General features: G+C 39.9%; 1 protein-coding gene and 1 non-coding gene across 11 annotated transcripts in view; both read left to right on the top strand.

Moving 5' to 3' along the window:
• TTC13 (tetratricopeptide repeat domain 13) overlaps window positions 1-21,078 on the top strand; it is a 69,751-nt gene extending 48,673 nt beyond the window's left edge. For 5 of the 10 annotated variants that reach the window (XM_040968144.1, XM_040968140.1, XM_040968138.1 and 2 more), the window contains 8 exons: window positions 970-1,053; window positions 1,707-1,791; window positions 5,613-5,719; window positions 7,098-7,233; window positions 8,288-8,367; window positions 11,549-11,627; window positions 11,787-11,866; window positions 20,310-21,078. In XM_040968144.1, coding sequence (XP_040824078.1) covers window positions 970-1,053; window positions 1,707-1,791; window positions 5,613-5,719; window positions 7,098-7,233; window positions 8,288-8,367; window positions 11,549-11,627; window positions 11,787-11,866; window positions 20,310-20,424 — 766 coding nt within the window. In that variant the 3' untranslated portion in view covers window positions 20,425-21,078. Of the gene's footprint in view, window positions 1-969; window positions 1,054-1,706; window positions 1,792-5,609; window positions 5,720-7,097; window positions 7,234-8,287; window positions 8,368-11,548; window positions 11,628-11,786; window positions 11,867-20,309 lie in introns of all 10 variants that reach the window. The other 5 variants (XM_040968143.1, XM_040968139.1, XM_040968142.1 and 2 more) reach the window with 1 other exon arrangement.
• On the top strand, window positions 10,421-10,527 carry LOC121148266. Its single transcript, XR_005882542.1, has one exon. It is a non-coding gene; the product is annotated as a U6 spliceosomal RNA (small nuclear RNA).
• Window positions 21,079-21,461: the final 383 nt, after the last annotated feature.

Here is a 21,461-nt window from a genome sequence, read left to right as displayed (position 1 = left end):
GTGAGCTTGACTATGGTTGGGAAGCTGAATCACTCATCCCTCTTGGCAGTTAGCATCTAACTAAGGGCATATCAGAAATTGAAGCTAGAAAGATGGAACTACAATATAAATATCTTTATTTTCCATACTAAGGATTTTTTCCCCTGAAGACAGTGGTGAGCTATGCATGAATTAGAAACAGAAAAGTGACCTGAACAGGTTTACATGCTTGGATCATTTTGGAACAGATGGCATAATAGATTTGAAAGGGTGCAGCAATCTTAGAGGCAAGAAAAAAGGTTAGAAAGTTGTGCAAAGGTCCTGAAAACTGAGAAGGTTGAGTCAGGAACACTGTGTGAGGTTAGAAGTGGCAGGAGGGATCCTTGGAACTAGGAAAAGGCTGTCTAACTCGCAGCTTAGGTGTGTGGTTGCTCTGGTAGGTCAGATAACACCTTAACAAAAGTAGGGCAACATATCTGGGACATTAGAGCCAAGAGAAGTGCAGTGCAGGCAAGTGGATTCTTACTTAACAGTTGTAAACTTGAGATCAGGGATGCTTGTGGGGAACCCAGGAAGTCACGTGCAGTTGGATTTCTCACACCACTCTGTGTGTTGGCGGAACATAAAGTTGTAGGAGAGAGTTTAAAAGAAAATGACAAAGAGGTTGTAAAGGTAAGGAAAATGATACACTGGGCAAAGGGATTGGCATCTAAGGTTCATTAGGTAACTTGAGGATTTTCTTCCCACGTGGCATACCTGGAGCCAGCTTGGGTGGTTTTACTACCAAGATAAGCTCCAACAGCTGACTTGATGGGTGATCTTGCTGTGATGATTCTTTGCCTGGTGTATTTCGCTTCCAGAAATTTTTTTATATCTACATTATTCTCTTTGTTCCCTCTTCCTGTTTTTTTAAATTAACTTGAAATTCTAGGTTGTTTGAAAATATTGCTTTGTGAATAGATTTTTAATTTTATCATTTTTGCCTTCCAGGGGTCAGGTGATTAACATGCGATATTTGGAATATTTTGAGAAAATACTTCATTTTATTAAAGATAGAATTCTTGTTTATCACGGGTAGGTCTTCAGTTTTCTCCTTCCTAGTAATAATGGACTGATTTCATGTGCCTTACATTTCTTATGTTTATGAAACTGAAAAATTAAGCCCATTAACAACTAAACTCTCACGTTTTTAAATAGTGTTTAGAATTGCAAAGCTTTTCGTAATCATTTGTTAACTTTTTAAAAATCAGGTCACAAAATTCGTGGACTGTTAAGTGATGTGCTTTTAACCTCACATACTGGTCTTTTAAAAACTAAATGTTGCTTTGACTTTACCTGTTATGGATTTCCATGTCAGTACTCATTCTCCCTCTCTTGAAAGGCAGTGTGACAGATTCAGCAGTGAGCAGAACTCTGAGCAAATTAACATAAAGTCAATCTGAAAAGGTAGCAGGATACTTTAAATGGAAAATGGAGGGGGAGAGCATGTCCTACTTGTTGCTGAATAAGAATATGATAATTGAAGTTTTCTGATCAAACCCACTCTCATACGTGTATATACAAACACTGGCTGTCAGTCTTCCTGTTTTTTCTCTTTTGCTTCTTGGGTGGACTGCTGTTTTCTTAATTCCCATCTGTAGTACAAAACTCATTGTGATCACAGACGCTACCATAAGTATTACATTTCTGTATTAATCTCAGTAGCCACCCCTCTCTCTTTCTCTAAGAGCAAATAATCCTAAAGGATTGTTGGAAGTTCGAGAAGCTCTGGAAAAGGTACACAAGGTGGAAGACCTCCTTCCAATTATGAAGGTAAATTTATCATCAAAATTATAGTGAGGGTTTTTATGGGGAGGCGAATCCCAATTGTACTTAATTATTAAATGCATGTTTATTTATATGTGGTATTTCAAAATTCATAATGCATGCTTTCTGAAATTACTAATATAAGTACATGTTGAATAGTAAAACAAAATGAAACATAGGCAATAGAGTCAAATAGAAAAGCAAATTTGTAGGGAAACAGTTGTACAGAAAACAGGAGAAAACTTTGATACATATAATTTAACTGCTTTTGGCTTTACTTGAGTAAATGATACTTAGCTTCCATTCCACACTATGACATTTGTAAAGCAGCACTAAATACAAGACAATCATTCTCAGTATCGGACAGTTAGAGAATGTCAGATCTGCTTGGAACGCATATGGGTATGTGGAGCTCAAGTAGAGTGCCATAGATGTGACTGTGTAAGAGAAGGAGGCTGTGCAGAGAGCGCTCCCATATGTCCATGTGGGCACTCCTTGTCATGCTTGGCTGAGATCTGGGTCTTGTAGATGCAGTGAGAGACTGTGAGGAGATTGTTAATTTCCAGTCCTGCCTGGTTGTCTTGGCCAGAGCCAGGTGCAATGATTTCATGGGCTTTCTATGGCTCACGGGCTGGACGTTCTCCACCTTGCAAGGGATGCAAAACAGTCTATGCTCCTTAGTTTCTACAGAAATGAATGCTGTGATTTCAGTGTGGCCACTACACCCATCCCAGCCACCCTACTTATGTAAGTGTGTTAGACGTTGGAGAAGTGGGGCCTGACAGTACATGTTCTGATCATGGCACCAAAAGGGCTTTTGAGAGTTAGCTGTTTCTCACCTACCCTTCCACACTCAGACATGTGAGAATATATAAGAAGGCCCACATTAGGTGCTGGCACCTTGGCCTCAGACTTCTGGGCCTCCAGAACTGTGAGAGAATAGATTTCTCTTATTATTAAATTGTCTGGTCTCTGTATTCCATTGCACTACCATAGAATGGACCAAGGCAGTGAAGAAGTAGGAACATGTGACCCATAACTTAGGAAACCAAAAGCAATTACTAGGAACACATTGTGAGATAATTCTGATGTTAGAATTCTGGGATTAAAAGTTCAAGAGTTGCAACTTCACATTGGTGATTGACTCATGAGGCACCACAGGTTTAACCTAGCACTAGATTTAATTAGCTGTGTAGAGATAAGTTATCTGGATAGAGACCAGCTGCTGTCTGGATGTTGTACCTCGGGTTATTGTGAGGGTCTGATGAGCTAACACAGCGATCCTTCACCTTCTCAAACCCAGTGCACTTAGGCAGTTAATGTGTAGGTTCCTGTTTGTAAGTTCTTTACTGCACTAGGGTGAAATTCATAGAGCAGATGGCCCACCTACTGAAAAAGTCAATGTAGTGCCCCACTGGAGTTACCAAAATTAAATAGTTTATATTCAAATTGCATGTATTTCACTGTGTATCCACATTTAGCCCTGCCTTCTCAAGAGGCCCTAAAGAAGTAGCCAGTGGAGAACCTTTCTGATTATATTATTCTGCATGGCTGTGACAGTCACAAGTGCAGCCCAGTGTCTGTGTTGAGCTGTAGTGTTGTTAGGAAGTTGGTTTTCTGAAATGGTAAGTCACACTCAGTAAGGTTCTAGAGTTCAAAATTGCACACTTAGTAAATTCCAACTGTGTACTTTCTCAAATTTATTATGTTTACATTCCTGGAATATTCCAGGTGTATGAAAACTGTAACAAAGAGTTAGTGTGTAAATACAGAACAGAATTTAGTTTTAGGTCTATAAAATTATTAAATTATAAACAGATTCTTCACCTGTGTAAAAGCCCAATGGGACATTGGAATGTCATGCATAATGCGTGACCATCTCCTGCTCTGTGGGAATCTGGAAGTCTTAGCCTCAAATCATCCATCATTGTTGATAACCAGAATCTCCCAAAAATCTCCATTGCCCCCAGGAGGCGGAATGGCTTCTGTAAGAGCCACTACCCGCATGATAGAATCCCATGATGTGTCTTGGAGTTTTCCATCTGTTTTCCTTTGGATATCTTAGATATTTTTTACTTACTATGGTTTGAGAACAAAAAAATCAGCCTAAGGAGATTTGAATATTTGATATATGTCTTAATTTTAAAAGAAAAGGAAACAGCAGTTAGTCTAGTGATGAAGGCACCACATCCCACATTGGAATAACTAAGTTTGATTCCCATCTCTGGCTCCCAACTCTAGGTCCCTGCTAATGCATACCCTGGGAGGCAGTAGTAATGGCTTAAGTAATTGGGTTCTTCCCTCACCTAAGAGATTTGGGTTGAGTTCCAAGCAGTGGCCTACCCACAGCTGTTGCAGGCATTTGGGAAGTGAACCAACAAATAAATTAAGAAAAATAAACCACCAGATTATTGTATGCAGATTGTTACCTCGTCTCAGTGGAAAGTTATTGACAGACAGTGTTTCTGCAAGGTGCCTTTTGTTGGCAGTGAGAGTGACATTCTACTTCACTGTTGCACATCTAACTAACTTTACTCCAGGATTATAGTTATACTCGCATGGGGATTTTGACAAGAAAGAAGTCTACAAAACAAAACTATCTGCACATTTAAAATGCTTGGTAAAATGTGATATTGTGACAGCTTCCACTGAAATGCCCAATATGACCAAGTTACAGTATATCTCAACTTCTCCAGGGGTTGTTATTGTTATTAGCTGAGTAACTTGGACTGGAGGTATAAGATCCATGTTCACATTCCCGCTCAGCTGCTCCCCTAGCCAGTAACTCGGGCTGGACTTTGCTTCCACAGGCTTATTTTCTTATCTGTTAGATGGAGGTCCTGCCTGGCTTTACCAGCACACTGTAAGGATTAAATGAGAACTGGCATATGTTCGTGTTAGCACATTTCTTTTTCTGGAAGTTGTTCTCTGCATGAAAGTTGTTTCGGCTATCACTGTTGGGCCCAGATCATCTGCTCTGCCCAGCTTGTTCATCCATCTTGTCCATCTCTGGGCCCTTAATGACCACATGCTTGCCTTGCTGTTTGTGGGTGGCTTCTTCCTTTAGCAGTGGCTTACATACCTCCTTTTTATTATTGGTTCTCTTGCTTCAAATCCATCTATCGATCAGAAAAAAAAATTGGTGATATTAAGTGACAGACATTGGATAAGATTTTTCTGGAGTAATGATGAAACCTGCTTACCAGCGTTTCAGTTTTGTCAGAGATGTTGTAATCAGAAAACTGTTGTGTAAAACTGTTCATATGCATCACTCCCTGAGAACCATCCTTTGTTCTGTGTGTTTCTATCACCACACTTCTCTGTCATCTGCGGAGTTAGGGGGTGGAGAGAGCAAATTTCTTCAACTGACAAGTTTAATTCTGGCCATTTCTTGGGAAAATCAGTGCTATTTGAAGATCTGCCAGCATGGATATAAATTACTTTTTTAGCTTACAGGATGTTGGGTGCAGCTGTTTGACCAGCAGTCAAATGTGCTGCCCTCCAAGATGGGCATGAGAAAAATCCAGAAGGAGCTCTTAGAAGGTAGCAGTGCTCCTTGTCGGTTGTAAGCCTCTGAGCTTTTTGTGCTGAGGTTCTCTGCTGGTGTTTGGTGGAAGTCACAGGGAATTTGATTGGGGGCCACAGGACAGGAAGAGGTGGCCTTGATCACTGGTTGGCAGGTGGAGAGTATGTGGTCTGTTGCAAGAGGTAACTTCCGTGGCCTTGTTAAGAACACCTCAGTCTGTCGGCATCACAGACTGAGCTAGAGGCTCACACTGCATCAATGGCACGTTAGTAACGTGATTTTTCCTTTTCCCCAAAAGCAGTTTAATACCAAAACAAAGGACGGGTTCACCGTGAACACAAAAGTTCCCAGCCTCAAGGACCAAGGGAAGGAATATGATGGATTCACAATTACTATCACAGGGGACAAGTACGTATGATCCTTGGGTGGGAGTGTTGAAGCAGAGACCAGTGTCAGGAAGATCGCATCTAATTCATATTATCGCAGAGTTCTGAGCTGAGGAGCGTGGAGGCCCAGCACACTTACCTCCATGGTAACATGGAGTACTGAGTCAGCAGATATACTTTCTAATGGTCCTAAATCTGACTTTCTCTTTATAAAATTTAGTGTCTGAAATAAGTTGTAAGAACATTCTTCTGGGTTCTTGAAGTTCATTGCAGTGGAGGAAGGCTAATACTCATAAAATAATCAACCAAGAGTCTGGCATATTGAAAACTGTCATAGGATTAAAAAGTAATAGATTTCAATTTTCATAGTAGATTGCAATTTTTAGAAGATTTAAGTATTTCTTAAAAAGTTTTAATTGTTACAAGAGTGGCACAGTCTATTTGTAGAAAATTATAGAATATCACAGAGGGGCAAAATTAATAAGAAAAAGTAAACTAAGTTGTGTGTTATTTAAAAACAGATTATTCTATACATGCTATTAATAGCATGTTTCATTTCTTATTTTACATTATGATCATTTTGCAAGTCATATTCTTACATTTTGGTAACCACATAGTATTCTGTTACATGAATATTAACAGCTTCTTTCACTGACCAGTTAGGATTTTCTTTTTCACTGTACAACCATGCCAGGCACACAAAGCTTCTCACAGTGTGGCTGCATACAGAGCCTGCGTGAACACTCTGGAAGCCTGGTCTGACAGTCTGACTGTTCCACTCCACTTCACCGGTCTGTGTTGTCTCCACGTCTTCCAAGTGACATCCGCTCTCCCCCTTTTTCACCTCAAAAAGCTGTGATATAGCCCTCACTGTGTGCTTGTAGTAATTCATGGCCTCCTTTCTCTCTCCCTTCCTCAACAAAGGCAGCAGCTGTGCTCTTTGTGTAGGATCTAGGAACTAAGAAAAACCTTGTGCTGATGGAACTGACCATGCAGCATAAGGTTAAAAACAGCAGAGTCCCTGAGCTTTCTTCCTACACACAGTTCTTGCTCCTGATCTTCAGTTCTGATGCAAAAATATTCAGTTGGAGTTTACATGCATTCTTTATTATGTATTTGTGTTCCTTACTACTTAGTTTATAAGCTCATAATGAATACATATGGTTAGACTTAATGTGAATGGGTGGATATCTATTTAATGTGGGGAAAGTATCACATTTTATGGGGAAAAAAAATGTGTTCTTGTGAAACATACTTACTGCCTATAATTAGTAAGGTAAGGTATTTCCTGCATATGCTTAATGCCACATCAGCATACTGTTTGATTTTTTTTAACATTCTGTATTTGACTCTTTGAACTATATAATACATGCCTTTGAAACTTACTTTTGTATTTTCAGAGTTGGTAATATACTATTTTCTGTGGAAACTCAAACCACAGAAGAAAGAACACAATTATATCATGCCGAAATAGATGCACTTTATAAAGATCTGACAGCAAAAGGAAAAGTATTGATTCTTTCTTCAGAATTTGGGGTGGGTTTCACATATTTCCTATTTTTTTTTCTGGTCTGCTGTGATTCTCTTGTAAATTTGTACAAAACTCTGCCCTTGTGTTGATATTACTTGTCTTATAAATAAAGCCCAATTGAAATATTTCTTTTCTAATATTCTTATAGGCCCAAACTCCCACATTTAGTAACTCATGATAATTGGGGTGTTGGGGGAGTGGAGAGAATACATGTGTAACATAACTATCATTGCTGTGTTGCATCTTGCACATTTGAGCTTTAGGGAGATTTACATGAAAAGGTTAGTGTGTCATGAAGATGGTCCATCCTTCAGCTTTTTCTTCCATTTTTCTTCCCTTCACTAAGTTTATTGCTTATAACTATGGATTTGCACCGAGTTTTTGAATTTAAACTAGATGATATATTTTGATTGGTTAATGTATGTTATGGACTTCAGTGAGCCTTTCCTGGTCTGTGGCCTCGTGGCCTTGGTTGCCTGCTCAGACTAGAGGGTGGGCACCTTGTAGGCCAACTGTAACTTGTATCTGTGGTAGCTGGTTTCCGTTGGCTGTCCTACTCTGCAATAGGAACCTCTGGCCCTCAAGAAGTCACTTTATTTCTCTGAGCCTTATTCATATAATTTTTCATATGATTAAACATATAAATCTGTATACATAAGCAAGTATATTTATCATGTGTCAGCATGAAGTGGGGAGAGCTCAGAATCTTCTGGATGGAGAAAATGTTTGGAAGAGTGTGTTAGAGATTGATGAGTACTTTTACATTTTTAAATTATAACTTATTTTGACATAATGTAAAAGAAGTTTTATATTTATCTTAAGGTTGTAGTTTTAGGAAAATTTGGGAATTGTTTGAAATGAAGCTGTATTGATATAAAGTCCTCTAATTAGGGGGAATTATTTACAGACTATCCAAGAGTATGGGAAGTGGTTCTTCTAAGAGAAAAGTGGAACGGTACTTTTCCCGATGTCAGTGATTTTTCTGTGTCCTGTCGCCAGTGGGAGATCAGCATGTAATCTAGGGTATGAGTTCATGATTCTGTGTCTTCTTTTTCCCAGGAGGCTGATGCTGTCTGCAACTTAATCTTGTCCTTAGTTTATTACTTTTATAATTTAATGCCATTGTCTCGGGGATCCAGGTGAGTAATATCCTATAATTTACATTCTAAAATATTTCCCTGTTTGCTCTTAATGTCTATTGTGGATATTGGTACAGAAATGTACAAAGAAATGGCAAAGAGTTCCCTATTTTGGGGTTAGGATCCACATTGAAATTATTCCTTGATTATCACCATCAAAAGAATTCTGAAAGTTAGGGATCCATTTATTCAACAAAAACCCATTGAAGGTTTATTGTTGTATCCTCCATTGTTTATGTGAATTGTCAGTTTTCATTGTCACTCCCTTATCAACCATTAGTTAACTTTTAACCAAATGTTTTATACTTTGGGGTCACCAGTCATTCCTTACTGTCTCTTATTTTGAATAAATTCCTACTGCTTACATGAGTACATCAAGGAGTTTTTTCTAAGGTTATGTGTGTAATCTTCATTTTATTCTGTTTCCTGTACTGTGTGACATATTGCCATCCTTCCCAAATATTTGAACTTGGGATGATTTGCTAAAAGTATCATGCTTGACTGTCTTTACCTTTAAAACCTGCTGCCCCTAATTTGGTTGTGAATTTTGCTATCATGTTTAAAAAGCACTGAAGCAAAGTAGAAACATAAGTATTATGTGGTCAGCGGTTGGTATTGTGTCTATTGCAGGAATAAGGGATCTAACACCTGTGTCCTCTACCTTCAGTCGGTTGTTTCTGTGGGCTCTCTGACAGACACCTCGCATGTGTCATTGAAGTGGCTAACGGATGGCTCAAGTGGCATCAAAGGAAGTGCCATTTCAGTCCCTATTTAGACTAATGCCTGTTCTTTTAGCTTCTTGACAGGTCTTCCTGTCCTTAGACTCCCTGCTATCCCTGTAGTTCACACCTTTGCATTTCCTGCCCTGATGTTTCTGACTCATCTCCCTGCCTCCAGACTGCTCCTTCTCTCCTAAACACATAGATCTTTTTTTTTTTTTTAAGATTCACTTATTTTCATTACAAAGTCAGATATACAGAGAGGAGGAGAGACAGAGAGGAAGATCTTCCGTCCGATGATTCACTCCCCAAGTGACTGTAACGGTTGGTGCTGTGCCGATCCGAAGCTGGGAAACAGGAACCTCTTCCAGGTCTCCCATGCGGGTGCAGGATCCCAAAGCTTTGGGGGTGTCCTCAACTGCTTTCCCAGGCAATAGGTAGGGAGCTGGATGGGAAGTGGGGCTGCCGGGATTAGAACCGGCGCCCATATGGGATCCCAGCGCATTCAAGGTGAGGACTTTAGCTGCTAGGCCATGCCGCTGGGCCCAACACACAGATCTTTAGCAGCTCTCCAGAGCCAGTGAATTCAACTGCAAGCCAGGGTGTGTCATGTACAGTGCTGGTCCCTGCTCTGCCTGGATTTGTCTCCTTGTCTCTCCATTCGCTGCCCTAAGTTTCCCCCTCCAGCTATCCCCTGTGTCCTCATAATAGCCTTACATGACACCTGCCTGCTTCTGCCTCCTTTATCTCCATCCCAGGCTCCCAAAGATGCAGTGCACATGCCCGTAGCCTTCATGAGATCCCTGGTAGACAACCCCTGCAAACGGATTGCCTTTCCTTCGTGCTTCTGGGAGTTTGCTCTGAAGGTTAGGGTTTGTGTTGTTCTATCTCCCATTGAGGCTACCCTCATTGAAAAGCTAGGCCCCTAGTTTGGGTGGTTTTGAGAAAGGCACATTACCATGGTTCCAATGCCAAGACCTACTAGGCCAGTTTTGCCCCCACACCCGGAACCAGCCAACCGTGTCTCTTCTTACCAGGAGCAGAAGCATGGCCTCTTCCCAATGTCTCCTACCCTAGCCCTGCACACCTGCTGCCCTACACTTGTCCAGGAGGGACCAGGACAGCAGACTTGTTGCCCAGTGAGGCTCTGAGAGGCCCTCAGAGATATTCTACCCATTCGTCAGCCTCAAGCAGTCACTATGGAACCCCCAGTGATTTGCACACACTCCCCAGAATTCAAATACAGCAGCCTGTTAACACAGTTTCAGAATAAGTTCTGCTCTCTCCTCCCCCATTTTGGAAGACAATATTTTTAGTGCATAAGAAATAAGGCTGTGCTTGCTTCAGCAGCACATATACTAAAATTGGAACAATATAGAAAAGATTAGCCTGGTCCCTGCTCAAGGATGACATGCAAATTTATGAAGCGTTCTGTATTTAAACAAAAAAAGAAGGCTAATACACAGTTGTATTTATTACATTTGTGACATGTATCCATTTGAGAGCCAGGCCTTATGAAATTGCTAATGTGCAAAAGAAACATTTTTTTTTTTAATTATCTTGGAAGCAGATCTAAAGAGACAGAAGAGAGAGAGATCTTCCATCTACTGGTTCATTTCCCCTATGGTTGGACCCCAAAAGTCAGGAGCCAGGAGCTTTTCCTAGGTCTCCCATAAGGGTGCGGCAGCCCAAGGCCTAGAGCCATTCTCTGCTGCCTTCCACAGCAAGGAGCTGGGTCACAAGTGGAACAACTGGGACTTGAACCTATGCCCATAGGGAATGCTTGCACTGCTGGCAGAGGGTTAGCATGGTAAATCACCACACCAGCCACATCAGGAACGTTTCCCATTTTGAGGAAAACAAGTAGAGGGAGTTTATTTTTGAAAAAGATTTATTTATTCTTATTTGAAAGGCAGATTTTACAGTTCAGGAGAGACAAAGAGAAAAATCCTCCATCTGCTGGCTTACTCCCCGATGTTTGCAATGGCCAGACCTGAGCCAATAAGAAGTCAGGAACCAGGAGATTCTTTCAGGTCTCCCACATGGGTGCAGGGTCCCAAGGCTTTGTGCCATCCTCTGCTGCTTTCCCAGGCCACAAGCAGGGAGCTGGATAGAAGTGGCGCACTCAGGACATGAACTGGTGTCCATGTGGGATGCTGGCATTTGCAGAGGAAGGACCAATCAGTTGAGACATCATGCCAGTCCCAGAGTGAAAATTCCTACTAAAAAGAGTAGTTTTTCTTTCTGAGAAAAAATGCTCTTGGTGACATTTACTTTTAAATTGATAAATCAGTCAATATTTTTAGTAGCACATTCAAATATTTTAAGTAGATGCGTTCTGCTATTTAATTAAGTATATACTGTGTAATGCCAAGGAATTCTCATGTCTTAACGATGGGAGATTTAACATGACAAATGTTTGTAGACCAGGACCAACTGATGCTTGTCCTTTATTTAAATAGTGTAATTGCTTATTCAGTCATCGTGGGAGCGCTGATGGCTAGTGGAAAAGAAGTAGCAGGAAAAATTCCCAAAGGGAAGGTATGTTGGTGTTGGAAGGGGGAAATGCTTGGCTTCTGTGAAATTCCAATCCCTGTGGTTGGAATTTTTGTTCTTGTTATTGTTAAGGTGTATGAGTTAAACAAGTGGAGCCTTTCTCCTTAATATTTAATCAGATCCCAAATTTCTTTCTTTTTTCAGTTAGTTGATTTTGAAGCTATGACGGCTCCTGGTTCAGAGGCTTTTAGCAAAATGGCCAAAAGCTGGATGAACCTAAAAAGGTAAATACTTGATGGGATGGACAGAAGGCTGGGGCGTTGTGGAGGAAGAGGGTGCTCGTTATTTTGGTGCTATTTGAAAGTGAATGGTTATGCTCATTTTCCAGTTGATATTTGATACAAGCTAATTAATCTTTTACAAGTTTAAAAAGGTTGTATTGCAGATGACCCTTTGTGGGTGAATGTATGAATCAAATAAAGAAAATGATCTGTGAAAGAATAGTTAAAATGTCTCGTTTCTACAAGCAGTTCTCTTTCTGTTGGCCCAGGTAGGCTTTTTTCCCACGTTGTGTGTTCCAGAGTGACTTTGAGTTACCAGTTAGAGAAAACCACCTAGCTTTATTCTGATGTTATTTCACTGTGCTTGTGTTGAGAATGTGACTTTTTATTGTACATTAGACAAGGAATGTATGTGAGCTGGTAAGCACCAGCCAAGAATTACACCTAACAGTCACTGTTAGCACGAAGTCCAGCAGGCTATGATCTTTCTTGGCTCTTGTCTTCAGAAGCCCAGGAGAGGAGAGTATGACGTTAAACTCACAGATGGATTCATGGTCAGCTAAGAATCAGCAGATCTTGTATTTGATCTTACATAGTCTTAAAAAAACCTTTTTTTTTTTGTTGTTAATCATAAGGGCACATATTTATGGGCTACAGTGTGACACTTCATTGCATGTATACAGCGTATTCTGATCAATGCAGGATAGTCAGCATTTCCCCCTTTAAAGATATTTTATCACTGCGGGCCTAGACCTCTTTGTATTTGGTTTTATGAGATATACTAGGCTATTGCAGATCACAGTCTTCTTACTATGCTGTGTAACACTAGGAACTTTCTTCTTTGGTCTAACCCTGATTTTTACTCATCCAACACTCTCTGTCCTCTTAGCCTTTCCACCACTCTTCTGTGTTCAGAATAATCCACTGCATTTTCTTTATCTGTTCATTGATGATGGATACCTTGATTGACTCCCCATCTTAGTGATTGCAAGCAATGCTGCCATAAATATACATGAGACAGATATTTCCTTGATATTGTGATTTCTTGTCTTTTGTGTGTATTTCCAGTAGTAGGATTGCTGAATCATATGGCAGTTCCACTTCAATTTTTTTTTAAAGAAATTTCCATACTAGAGGAGGAGCAAGATGGCAGTATAAGATGAGGACAGCTTTAAATTGATGGAGAATAATTAGTTGTGAGTTGGGGGGTGGGAGGGAGTGGTAAAGCAGAGAGGACAGATTTTAGGAAATAGAAGAGGACAGGCCCAGGGCAGAGGGACACCTGGAGACCCACGGAGACAGGGGAGCAGCAAAGACAACGGAGTAGTGTTGTAGTGACCATATACACGAGCAGCAGTCAGCTGTGGACAATTGGTGATCAAAGCTCCTCTGATGACCAGGTGGGAAGGGCAGTTCACCAGGATATCAGGAAATGAATCAAGGCAAAGAGCTGCCCATCCTGCTGATTTGTTTGATCTGACCATGAGTAGAGATGGAGCAGCAGACCCAAGCAGCAGTGCATGAATAGGGTGAATTTCATGGCCCAAACACCCCCACCAGCGCCACATAGGGCACCATTCTTTTTGTGCTGTGGTAAAGGCTCCAGGACCGGAAGGACAAGTGAGTTGCATGAATGCTAAGCCAGGAGTAATCCGCTGCCATTTTGTGCACTGTGGCAAAGGCTGAGGGACCAGAAGAACAATAATGAGCTGTGCACATGCTAAGCCAGGAGTGAAATAAATCCTGGTTTAGCTGCTTGTGTTGGTCCCAGAGAGAAATCAGTACCAATTTTGCATTCTGTGGGTTCCAACCAAAGTAGGTCCAGGTGGCTATGAGAACTAACAACCAGCAGACCAAGAACTCCACCAGTGCCACATAAGGGGCCATTTTGTGCACTGCAGCAAAGGCTGCAGGACCAGAGGGACAACAGTGCGCTGCCACGTGCGCTAAGCCAAGAGTGATCAACCACCATTTTGTGCACTGTAACAAAGGCCAAGGGACCAGAAGGACAAGAGTGAGTTGAGCACATGCTAGGCCAAGAGCAAAATCAATTCTGGCTCAGCACATTGCATTGGTCCCACAGGGAACTCAGTACCAACTTGATATCCTACTGTTTCCAACCAGCATGGGTCTGGGTAGCACTCAAACTGAAAGACCAACAGGTTCCATCAAGACTAGCACCCAGCAATTTAAGATTAGCATTTCCTTAATCCTGGGCAGTGCTTGAGCCTGGAGTGGGAAAGGCTGTGCAGGCAAGGGTGCAGCTATAGCGTGGGATCACAGGGAGTGGAGGGTGGTGAATTAGGAGCTGGAGCTACAGAGATCATGGTAGAAGCCTAGCACAAGAGCCCAAGAATAAAACTTGCTGGAGGAAGTAGCACCAGTGATTGCAAACGAAGAACTGGGTACCAAACACAGTCAATAAAATTGACCTGTAGACTAGTGGAGAGGAATCTGCTAACCAGAATAGTAATGATCAAGAGCAAAAGAAGAGACAGAGGCACAATGAATACTACAGGTGGATGCCTCCACACAAAGGAGCAAAAAACCCTTGTCAAGCTCAGGATTAATTGAGTAAGACATTGAGAAAATAGGTGATAAGGAATTTCAAAAACTTGTTATAAAGCTTTTTAAACAATAAGCACATATAGGAGTTCAAGGAATTTAAGGAATATATCACAAAGGAAATAGCAACACTGGATCAAATGAAAGCTGATATTTTAGGAATAAAAACACAATGGAGCAAATTGATTCAGTGGAAAGCCTCAATAATGGAATGAATGAGGCAGAAGAAAAGATCTCAGAATTGGAAGATAATTCTTGCCAAAATGGGAAAATAACTGAAAAGCTGGAAATGGATCTGACTTAAGCCAAAAAAAGTATTCAAGAATTAAGAGACAATACTAAGAGGCTAAATATAAGCGTTATAGGAGTTCCAGAAGTACAGAAAGATAATCTGGGTTTAAAGATGTATTCGATGAAATAATAAATGAAAACTTCCTTAATATGAAGAAGGAATTGGGAAACAGCATCCAGGAGGGGCACAGAACTGCCAATACAATTGACTGAAAGGGAACTTTGCTACCACACATGATAATTAAGCTCTTTTCAGTCAAACATAAGGAAAAGATCCTTAAATTTGCACATGAAAAAATCATTTGGCATGTAGAAGAGCCCGTCAGACTCACAGCTGATCTCTCTGAGGAAACTCTATACACCAGAAGAGAATGGAGTGACATATTCCAGATTTTAAAGGGGAAAAATTGTCCAGAACAATTTACCTGGTACAACTTTCCTTTGTCTTTAAAATGAAATGAAACTCTTCCACAGGAAGGAAAATGTCAAAGAATATGCCTCTTCAAGACCTGCCCTACAAATGATGCTAAAAGGTGTTCTACTGACAGATAATAGGAATAGCATGTACCAAAACCAAAGGCAAATATGGAAAACATACCAATAAAACAACAACAAAAGAAGAGTAAACCAAACAATGAACAACTCATTGCTAAAATGACAGGATCAAATTACTACCTATCTGTATTAACCCTGAATGTAAATGGCTTGAGCTCATCCATCAAATGACGGAGATGCAGACTGGATCAAAGAACAAAAGCCTACCATCGGTTACTTACGAGAGACACATCTCACCAACAAAGATAGGCTGAAACTGAAAGAGAAAGGATGGAAAAAGATATTCCAGGCTAATGGAAAGGAACATCAAGCTGGCATAGTATTCTTAGATAATATAGACTTTGATGTGAAAAACATTAAAAGAGATGAAGAAAGATACCACATAATGATCGAAGGATCCATTCAGCAAGAAAAGATCACCATGATAAATGTATATGCACCAAATACTAGGGCACCTAGCTATGTGAAACAAATATTGATGGATTTAAGGGAAGAAATAGATTCCAATATAATAATAGTGGGGAATCTTAATACCCCATTAACATCAATGAACAGATTAACAGGTCAGGAACTCAGCAAAGAAACAATAGAGCTCACCCAAACATTAGAACAAATGGACTTAATTGATATCTACACACTTTTTAAAAAAGATTTATTTATTCATTTTTATTGCAAAGTCAGATATACAGAGAGGAGGAGAGACAGAGAGGAAGATCTTCCATCCAATGATTCACTCCCCAAGAGACCGCAACGGCCGGTGCTATGCCAATCCAAAGCCAGGAGTTGTAGTTGAGCCAATCCGAAGCCAGGAGCCTCTTCCAGGTCTCCCACACGGGTGCAGGGTCCCAAAGCATTGGGCTGTCCTCGACTGCTTTCCCAGGCCACAAGCAGGGAGCTGGATAGGAAGTGGAGCAGCCAAAATTAGGACCAGTGCCCATATGGGATCCCGGCATGTTCAAGGTAAGGACTTTAGCTGCTAGGCCATGTCGCCGGGCCTGATATCTACATACTTTTCATGCTGTAGACTAAGAATACACTTTTTTTCCCCATCAGTACATGGAGCATTATCCAGAATTGACCATGTTATAAGCCACAGAATAACCCTCAGCAAATTTTTAAAATCAAAATTATACCATGCATCTTCTCAGATCATCATGGAGTAAAACTGGAGACTGATAGCTTAGAATATTCCAGAAGATTCTCAAAGACTTAGAGACTGAATAATATGTTGCTAAATGAACAATGGGTTATAGGAAAGATCAAAGGGGAAATTAAAAATTTGCTTGAAACAAAAGCATCAACATGCCAAAACTAATGGGACATGAACAAGGCAGTGTTAAGAAGCAAGTTCATCTCAATCACTGCTTATGTTAATAAATTGGAAAAGCATAAGGGAGGAAATAAACCAAATAGAGACAAAAAAGAGCAATACAGAAGATCATTAAATCAAAGAGCAGGTTCTTTGAGAAAATCAACAAAATAGACAATCCACTACCCCAGCTAATCAAAACAAGGGAAAAGATATGAATCAATAGGATGAGATGAACAGGAAAGTATAATAACAGAAACCTCAGACATACATAGTATTATCATGAACTATTACAAGTGACTATGCCAACAAATCAAAGGATCTAGAAGAAATGGATAGATTTTTGGACACATACAGTCCATCAAAACTGAATCATGAGGCAATTAATAATCTAAATAGACATATATCAATGATGAAGATTAAATCAGTATTAAATCTCTCCCAACCAAGATAAGCCCTGGACCAGATGGCTTCGCTGCAGAATTTCCTTTAAGGGGATGTATAGTAACTGTGTAACAGAGACTATCATGTCCAATGGCATGTTGTTTAATTTCATGGATTGTAAATTTCTGTTTTTCTTGTTGTTGAATTTGTTTTGGCTTTTCGCTTGAGGGGTTTTAGTGACTGTGTAGTGGAGACTGACATGTCCAGATGTGAGGATAAGGTGCAGTGCGTCTCTACTTCCAGATCGAGGATGGACTTTCAGTGACTGTTGGATGTGTCTTTATAGTGGGATGTTGGACTCTGCAGTTGTCAATGTCCACAATGACAAACTTATGACTTTTTAAGGGGAACTATTCTGTTGTAATTATATGGGAGAACTCAGTGAGGGGAGTGGGGTTAGGGGAGGGTGGAAACTGTGGGATGTCAGGCCATTGAAACTCCCTGAGCCAGAAATGAGTTCACTCCCAGTTTAGTGCATGTGCATTCCTGTCCCACTTTGCCTTTGCCTCCGTATACAAGATGGCACCCTATGCGGTTTTACCAGGGATTTGGGCTGTGAAATCCACCCTGTCCCCACACTGCCTATTTGGAATCTGCTGCTCTGTCTCTGTTCCTGGCCAAATCAAACTATCAGGATAGGCAGTTCTTTGTCTGGGTTCACCTCCTGAACTCCTGGTGAATTCCCCTTCTTACCTGGATGCTGGTGCAGTTCAGATCACCACTGGCTGAATTCTGCTGAGGTATCTGGTCACTGCAACATCACACCAGTGTCTCTGCTGCTTTCCTGAGTCCATCAGCCTCCAGGTACTCCTCTTTCATCAGTCTGTCCTCTCCCATTTCCTGGAATGTCCCCTCTGTGCTTCACCCTGGCTACTGTTTTTCTATCTATTTAAACATGTCCTCACCCTATTCTGCCAACTTGATTCTCCTAAAATCTTTTTAACATAGTGATTTTTCATCTCTGCCTGTTAACTGGATAGTTTTTGTTGCTGAAGTTTTTTTTTCAGTTTGTGATATATTCTATATGCCTTGCCACATGACTTGCTTACAATTTTTTTCAACCATTCTATTGCATGTCTCATCACAATATTGTTTCCTTTGCTGTGTTTTATATAGCTTCTGAGTTTTATATAGTTTTGCTTTTGTTGCCTGTGTCTTTGGGATCTTAACCATGAAATCATCATCTAAACCAATGTCTTGAAGTGTTTTTCTACATTTTTTTTTGAAAAGTTTCATAATTTGTGTTCTTACCTTTAGGTCTTTGGTCCATCTTGCATTGATGGATGGGAGAGGTAGAGATCTAACATCATTCTTCTAATATGTACGTCTAGTTTTTCCGGCATTCTTTATTGAAAAGACCCTCCTTCAGTGTATGCTCTTGGGCACCTTTGTCAAAAATCAATTGTCTGTATGTATGTCGATTAATTTCTGTGTTCTATATTCTATTCCATTAATCTAAATGTCCATTTTATTTTTGGCATAGTGTAAGGTCAGGATTGCTGTGGCTGTACTAGGTCTTTTATGATTCCGTATTTTAAGAATTTTTTTTGTGGCCATTGCCTTGAATTTGTTGATAATATGTACATTTTAATAAGACTAGTTTTTCAATCCAGGAAAAAATTTCTTTTCATTTTTATGTTGTTGATAATTTCTGTCATCAGTCTTGTAATTTTCACTGAAGAGATGTTTCATTTTTCTGGTTAAATCTATTACTAAATATTTAATTTTTTTCAATGAATGGATGATATTTCTTTCTTGATAGGGTATCTGGTCAGATACCTTTTAGCAAGATTATTCTTGGTATATAAAGTGCTACTTTCTTGGATATTGAATTTGTGTCCTGTAGCTTTACTGAATTGGTTTATTAGCTCTAACAACTTCCTGGTGGAGTGTTTCGGTTTTCCATGTGAAAAGAGGTGGCGCAAGTGGTTAAAGGTCCTCGCCTTGCACACCCAGGATCCCATATGGGCGCCGGTTCTAATCCCGGCGGCCCCGCTTCCCTTCCAGCTCCCTGCCTGTGGCCTGGGAAAGCAGTGGAGGACGGCCCAAAGCTTTGGGACCCTGCACCCACGTGGGAGACCCAGAAGAGGTTCCTGGCTTCGGATCGGCATAGTATCGGCCCGTTGCGGTCACTTGGGGAGTGAATCATTGGATGGAAGATCTTCCTCTCTGTCTCTCCTCTCTGTATATCCGCCTTTCCAATGAAAAAATAATAAAAATAAATCTTTAAAAAAAAAATCATGTCAGATGCAAATGTATATGTTTCGGTTTCCTCCTTTCCAATTTTGATGCCTTTTCTTCTTTCTCTTTCCAATTGTTCTTGTTAATACTTCTGATAATATATAGAGTCAGAGTGGTGAAAGTGGACATCATTGTCTTGTTCCAAACCTTAGGGAAAATGCATTTCATAAAGCATTTCATAAAGACATGTCATAAAGGCATGTGTGTTCTGCAGTTGCTGGATGAAATGTTCTATAAAGTGTTAGTTAGATCTATTTGCTCTGTAGTCAGTACTGATGTATTTTATTGACTTTCTGTCTTGATAACATGTCCATCGATGCCACTTGATGTTGAAGTCCCCCACTCTTATTAATTTGGAATCTGTCTCTTTAGTCTAATCATATTTGCTTTATATATTTGAATGGTCTGATGTTGGGTGCATATATATTTATGATTGTTCCATATTGTTGAATCAGTCTTCTTATCAATATGTACTATCCTTTGTTTCCTTTTAAAGTTTTAGATTCCAAGTATGTTATATCTAGTTTTTGATAGCTATTCCTACTCATTTTTGTTTTCCATCTGCATGGTACATGTTTTTCTAACCTTTACCTTTTTTTTTCTTCACTAATAAGCCACTCTCTTGTAAGCACTATGTAGTTGCATCTTAGAAAAAGAATAATCCAGTCTGAGCCTGTGGAACTGTATCATGAAAAATAAAAATTAGGAAAAACAAACAAACAATTTGGGGCCTGGCGCAATACCAGTCTGGCACGAACCATCCTGGGGCATGAGGCACACAGACAGTCCTGGGTGAATCAGAGTTTGTCTTTCCCAGCAGTTTATTTGCGTTTCCAGGCACTGGTTAACAGTGCATTGCCGTAGATGAATCTGTTCCATTTATAGTTCTTCCTTGTCCTTCTAACATGGTCCAATATGATGTGCGTATGAAGTATTGGAAAAGGTGTAAAATAGAGATGGACTTAATCGTCTCTGCCTTTTTTTAATGTAGATACCATGTTGTTAATTTTCATGTGTATTGTTTGTGCTTTTCTTTTTCAGTATCTCACCTTCTTATAAGACTCTTCCGTCAGTATCAGAGACGTTCCCAACGTTAAGATCGATGATTGAGGTGCTAAACACGGACTCCTCTCCACGATGTCTTAAGAAACTCTAGTTATGCTGTGGTATTTATACAAGTAAAGGGCCGGACCTCTTGCTTCTTAAGTTATTTTTTAAAACATGGAATTATAAAAATTAGGTCCTTTATTACTTTTGATACCAATTTTTGATAGGAATTGAATACTTGAAATCATTTACTTTTTTGAACCATAACAAAAATCATGAAAGAGGGTTTCTGGGGGGCAAACAAAGCTACTTGACTTGGAGGGATAGTGTATGAGTTAGCCAGTGGCCTGTGGTTTCCACTTGTAAAGTCATACAACTCCTTCCTAATCACAAAAAAATGTTTACTTCAAAAACCAAAAATCAATAACTTAAGATGAGCAAAACCAACAACAAAATAGGAATGTTTTCATTCCTTTAGATATTTGGTTATTTTTCATAGACTTTTTTTAATGTGTATTGTGCTAAAATGTCTTTGACTCATGTCATTTCTGTGTTCTCCATGGGTTGTCTACCTTATTTAACTTTGGGAAGAACAGTGGGCCAGCTGTGTGGGTCTCAGAGCTCCCCATAGGAACATTTACACTGAATCATGCAGATGCTGTTTACCAGGGTCTCAAACACTGAACAGTTGAACCATTAATTTTTCCTTTTTTGTTGGAAAAAATAAACTGGGGTGATTTGTATAGATCACCAGTTTTTGGCACTGGATTATGTATGTTTTTATTTAGTAAACTCGTTTTACTTCCAGGTTTAAGATCATTTATACAATTGATTTTTTCCCCCTCAGGCTGGGTAAATGAAAATTATTTCCAAGTCACTTTTATTTTTTTTTTAATTTTTTGATAAAGAATTAAACTATAAAGTACTTTGTTTTTTAGTGTTTCTCACAAAACCTTGCATGAGAGGAGCACAACAGTGTCCTGTAATTAAAACTCTGCTCAAGGTGATTTACTGGTGCTGGTGGTTAGCAGAGTTATCTGTGAGTCTTGACAGGACATATATGTTTGATCAATTTTCAATATCTGCTGAACTTGCCCTTAGAACACATGATATTCTGGGTATTGATATGTGCTTCCAAAGAGTCAC

The sequence above is a fragment of the Ochotona curzoniae genome, unplaced genomic scaffold (assembly GCF_017591425.1).
Source record: "Ochotona curzoniae isolate NIBS_2020 unplaced genomic scaffold, NIBS_Ocur_1.0 scaffold_4683, whole genome shotgun sequence".
Lineage (NCBI taxonomy): Eukaryota > Metazoa > Chordata > Mammalia > Lagomorpha > Ochotonidae > Ochotona > Ochotona curzoniae.
The sequence above is the reverse complement of the archived record's forward strand: the minus strand, read 5'-3'. Positions and strand labels throughout refer to the sequence as shown.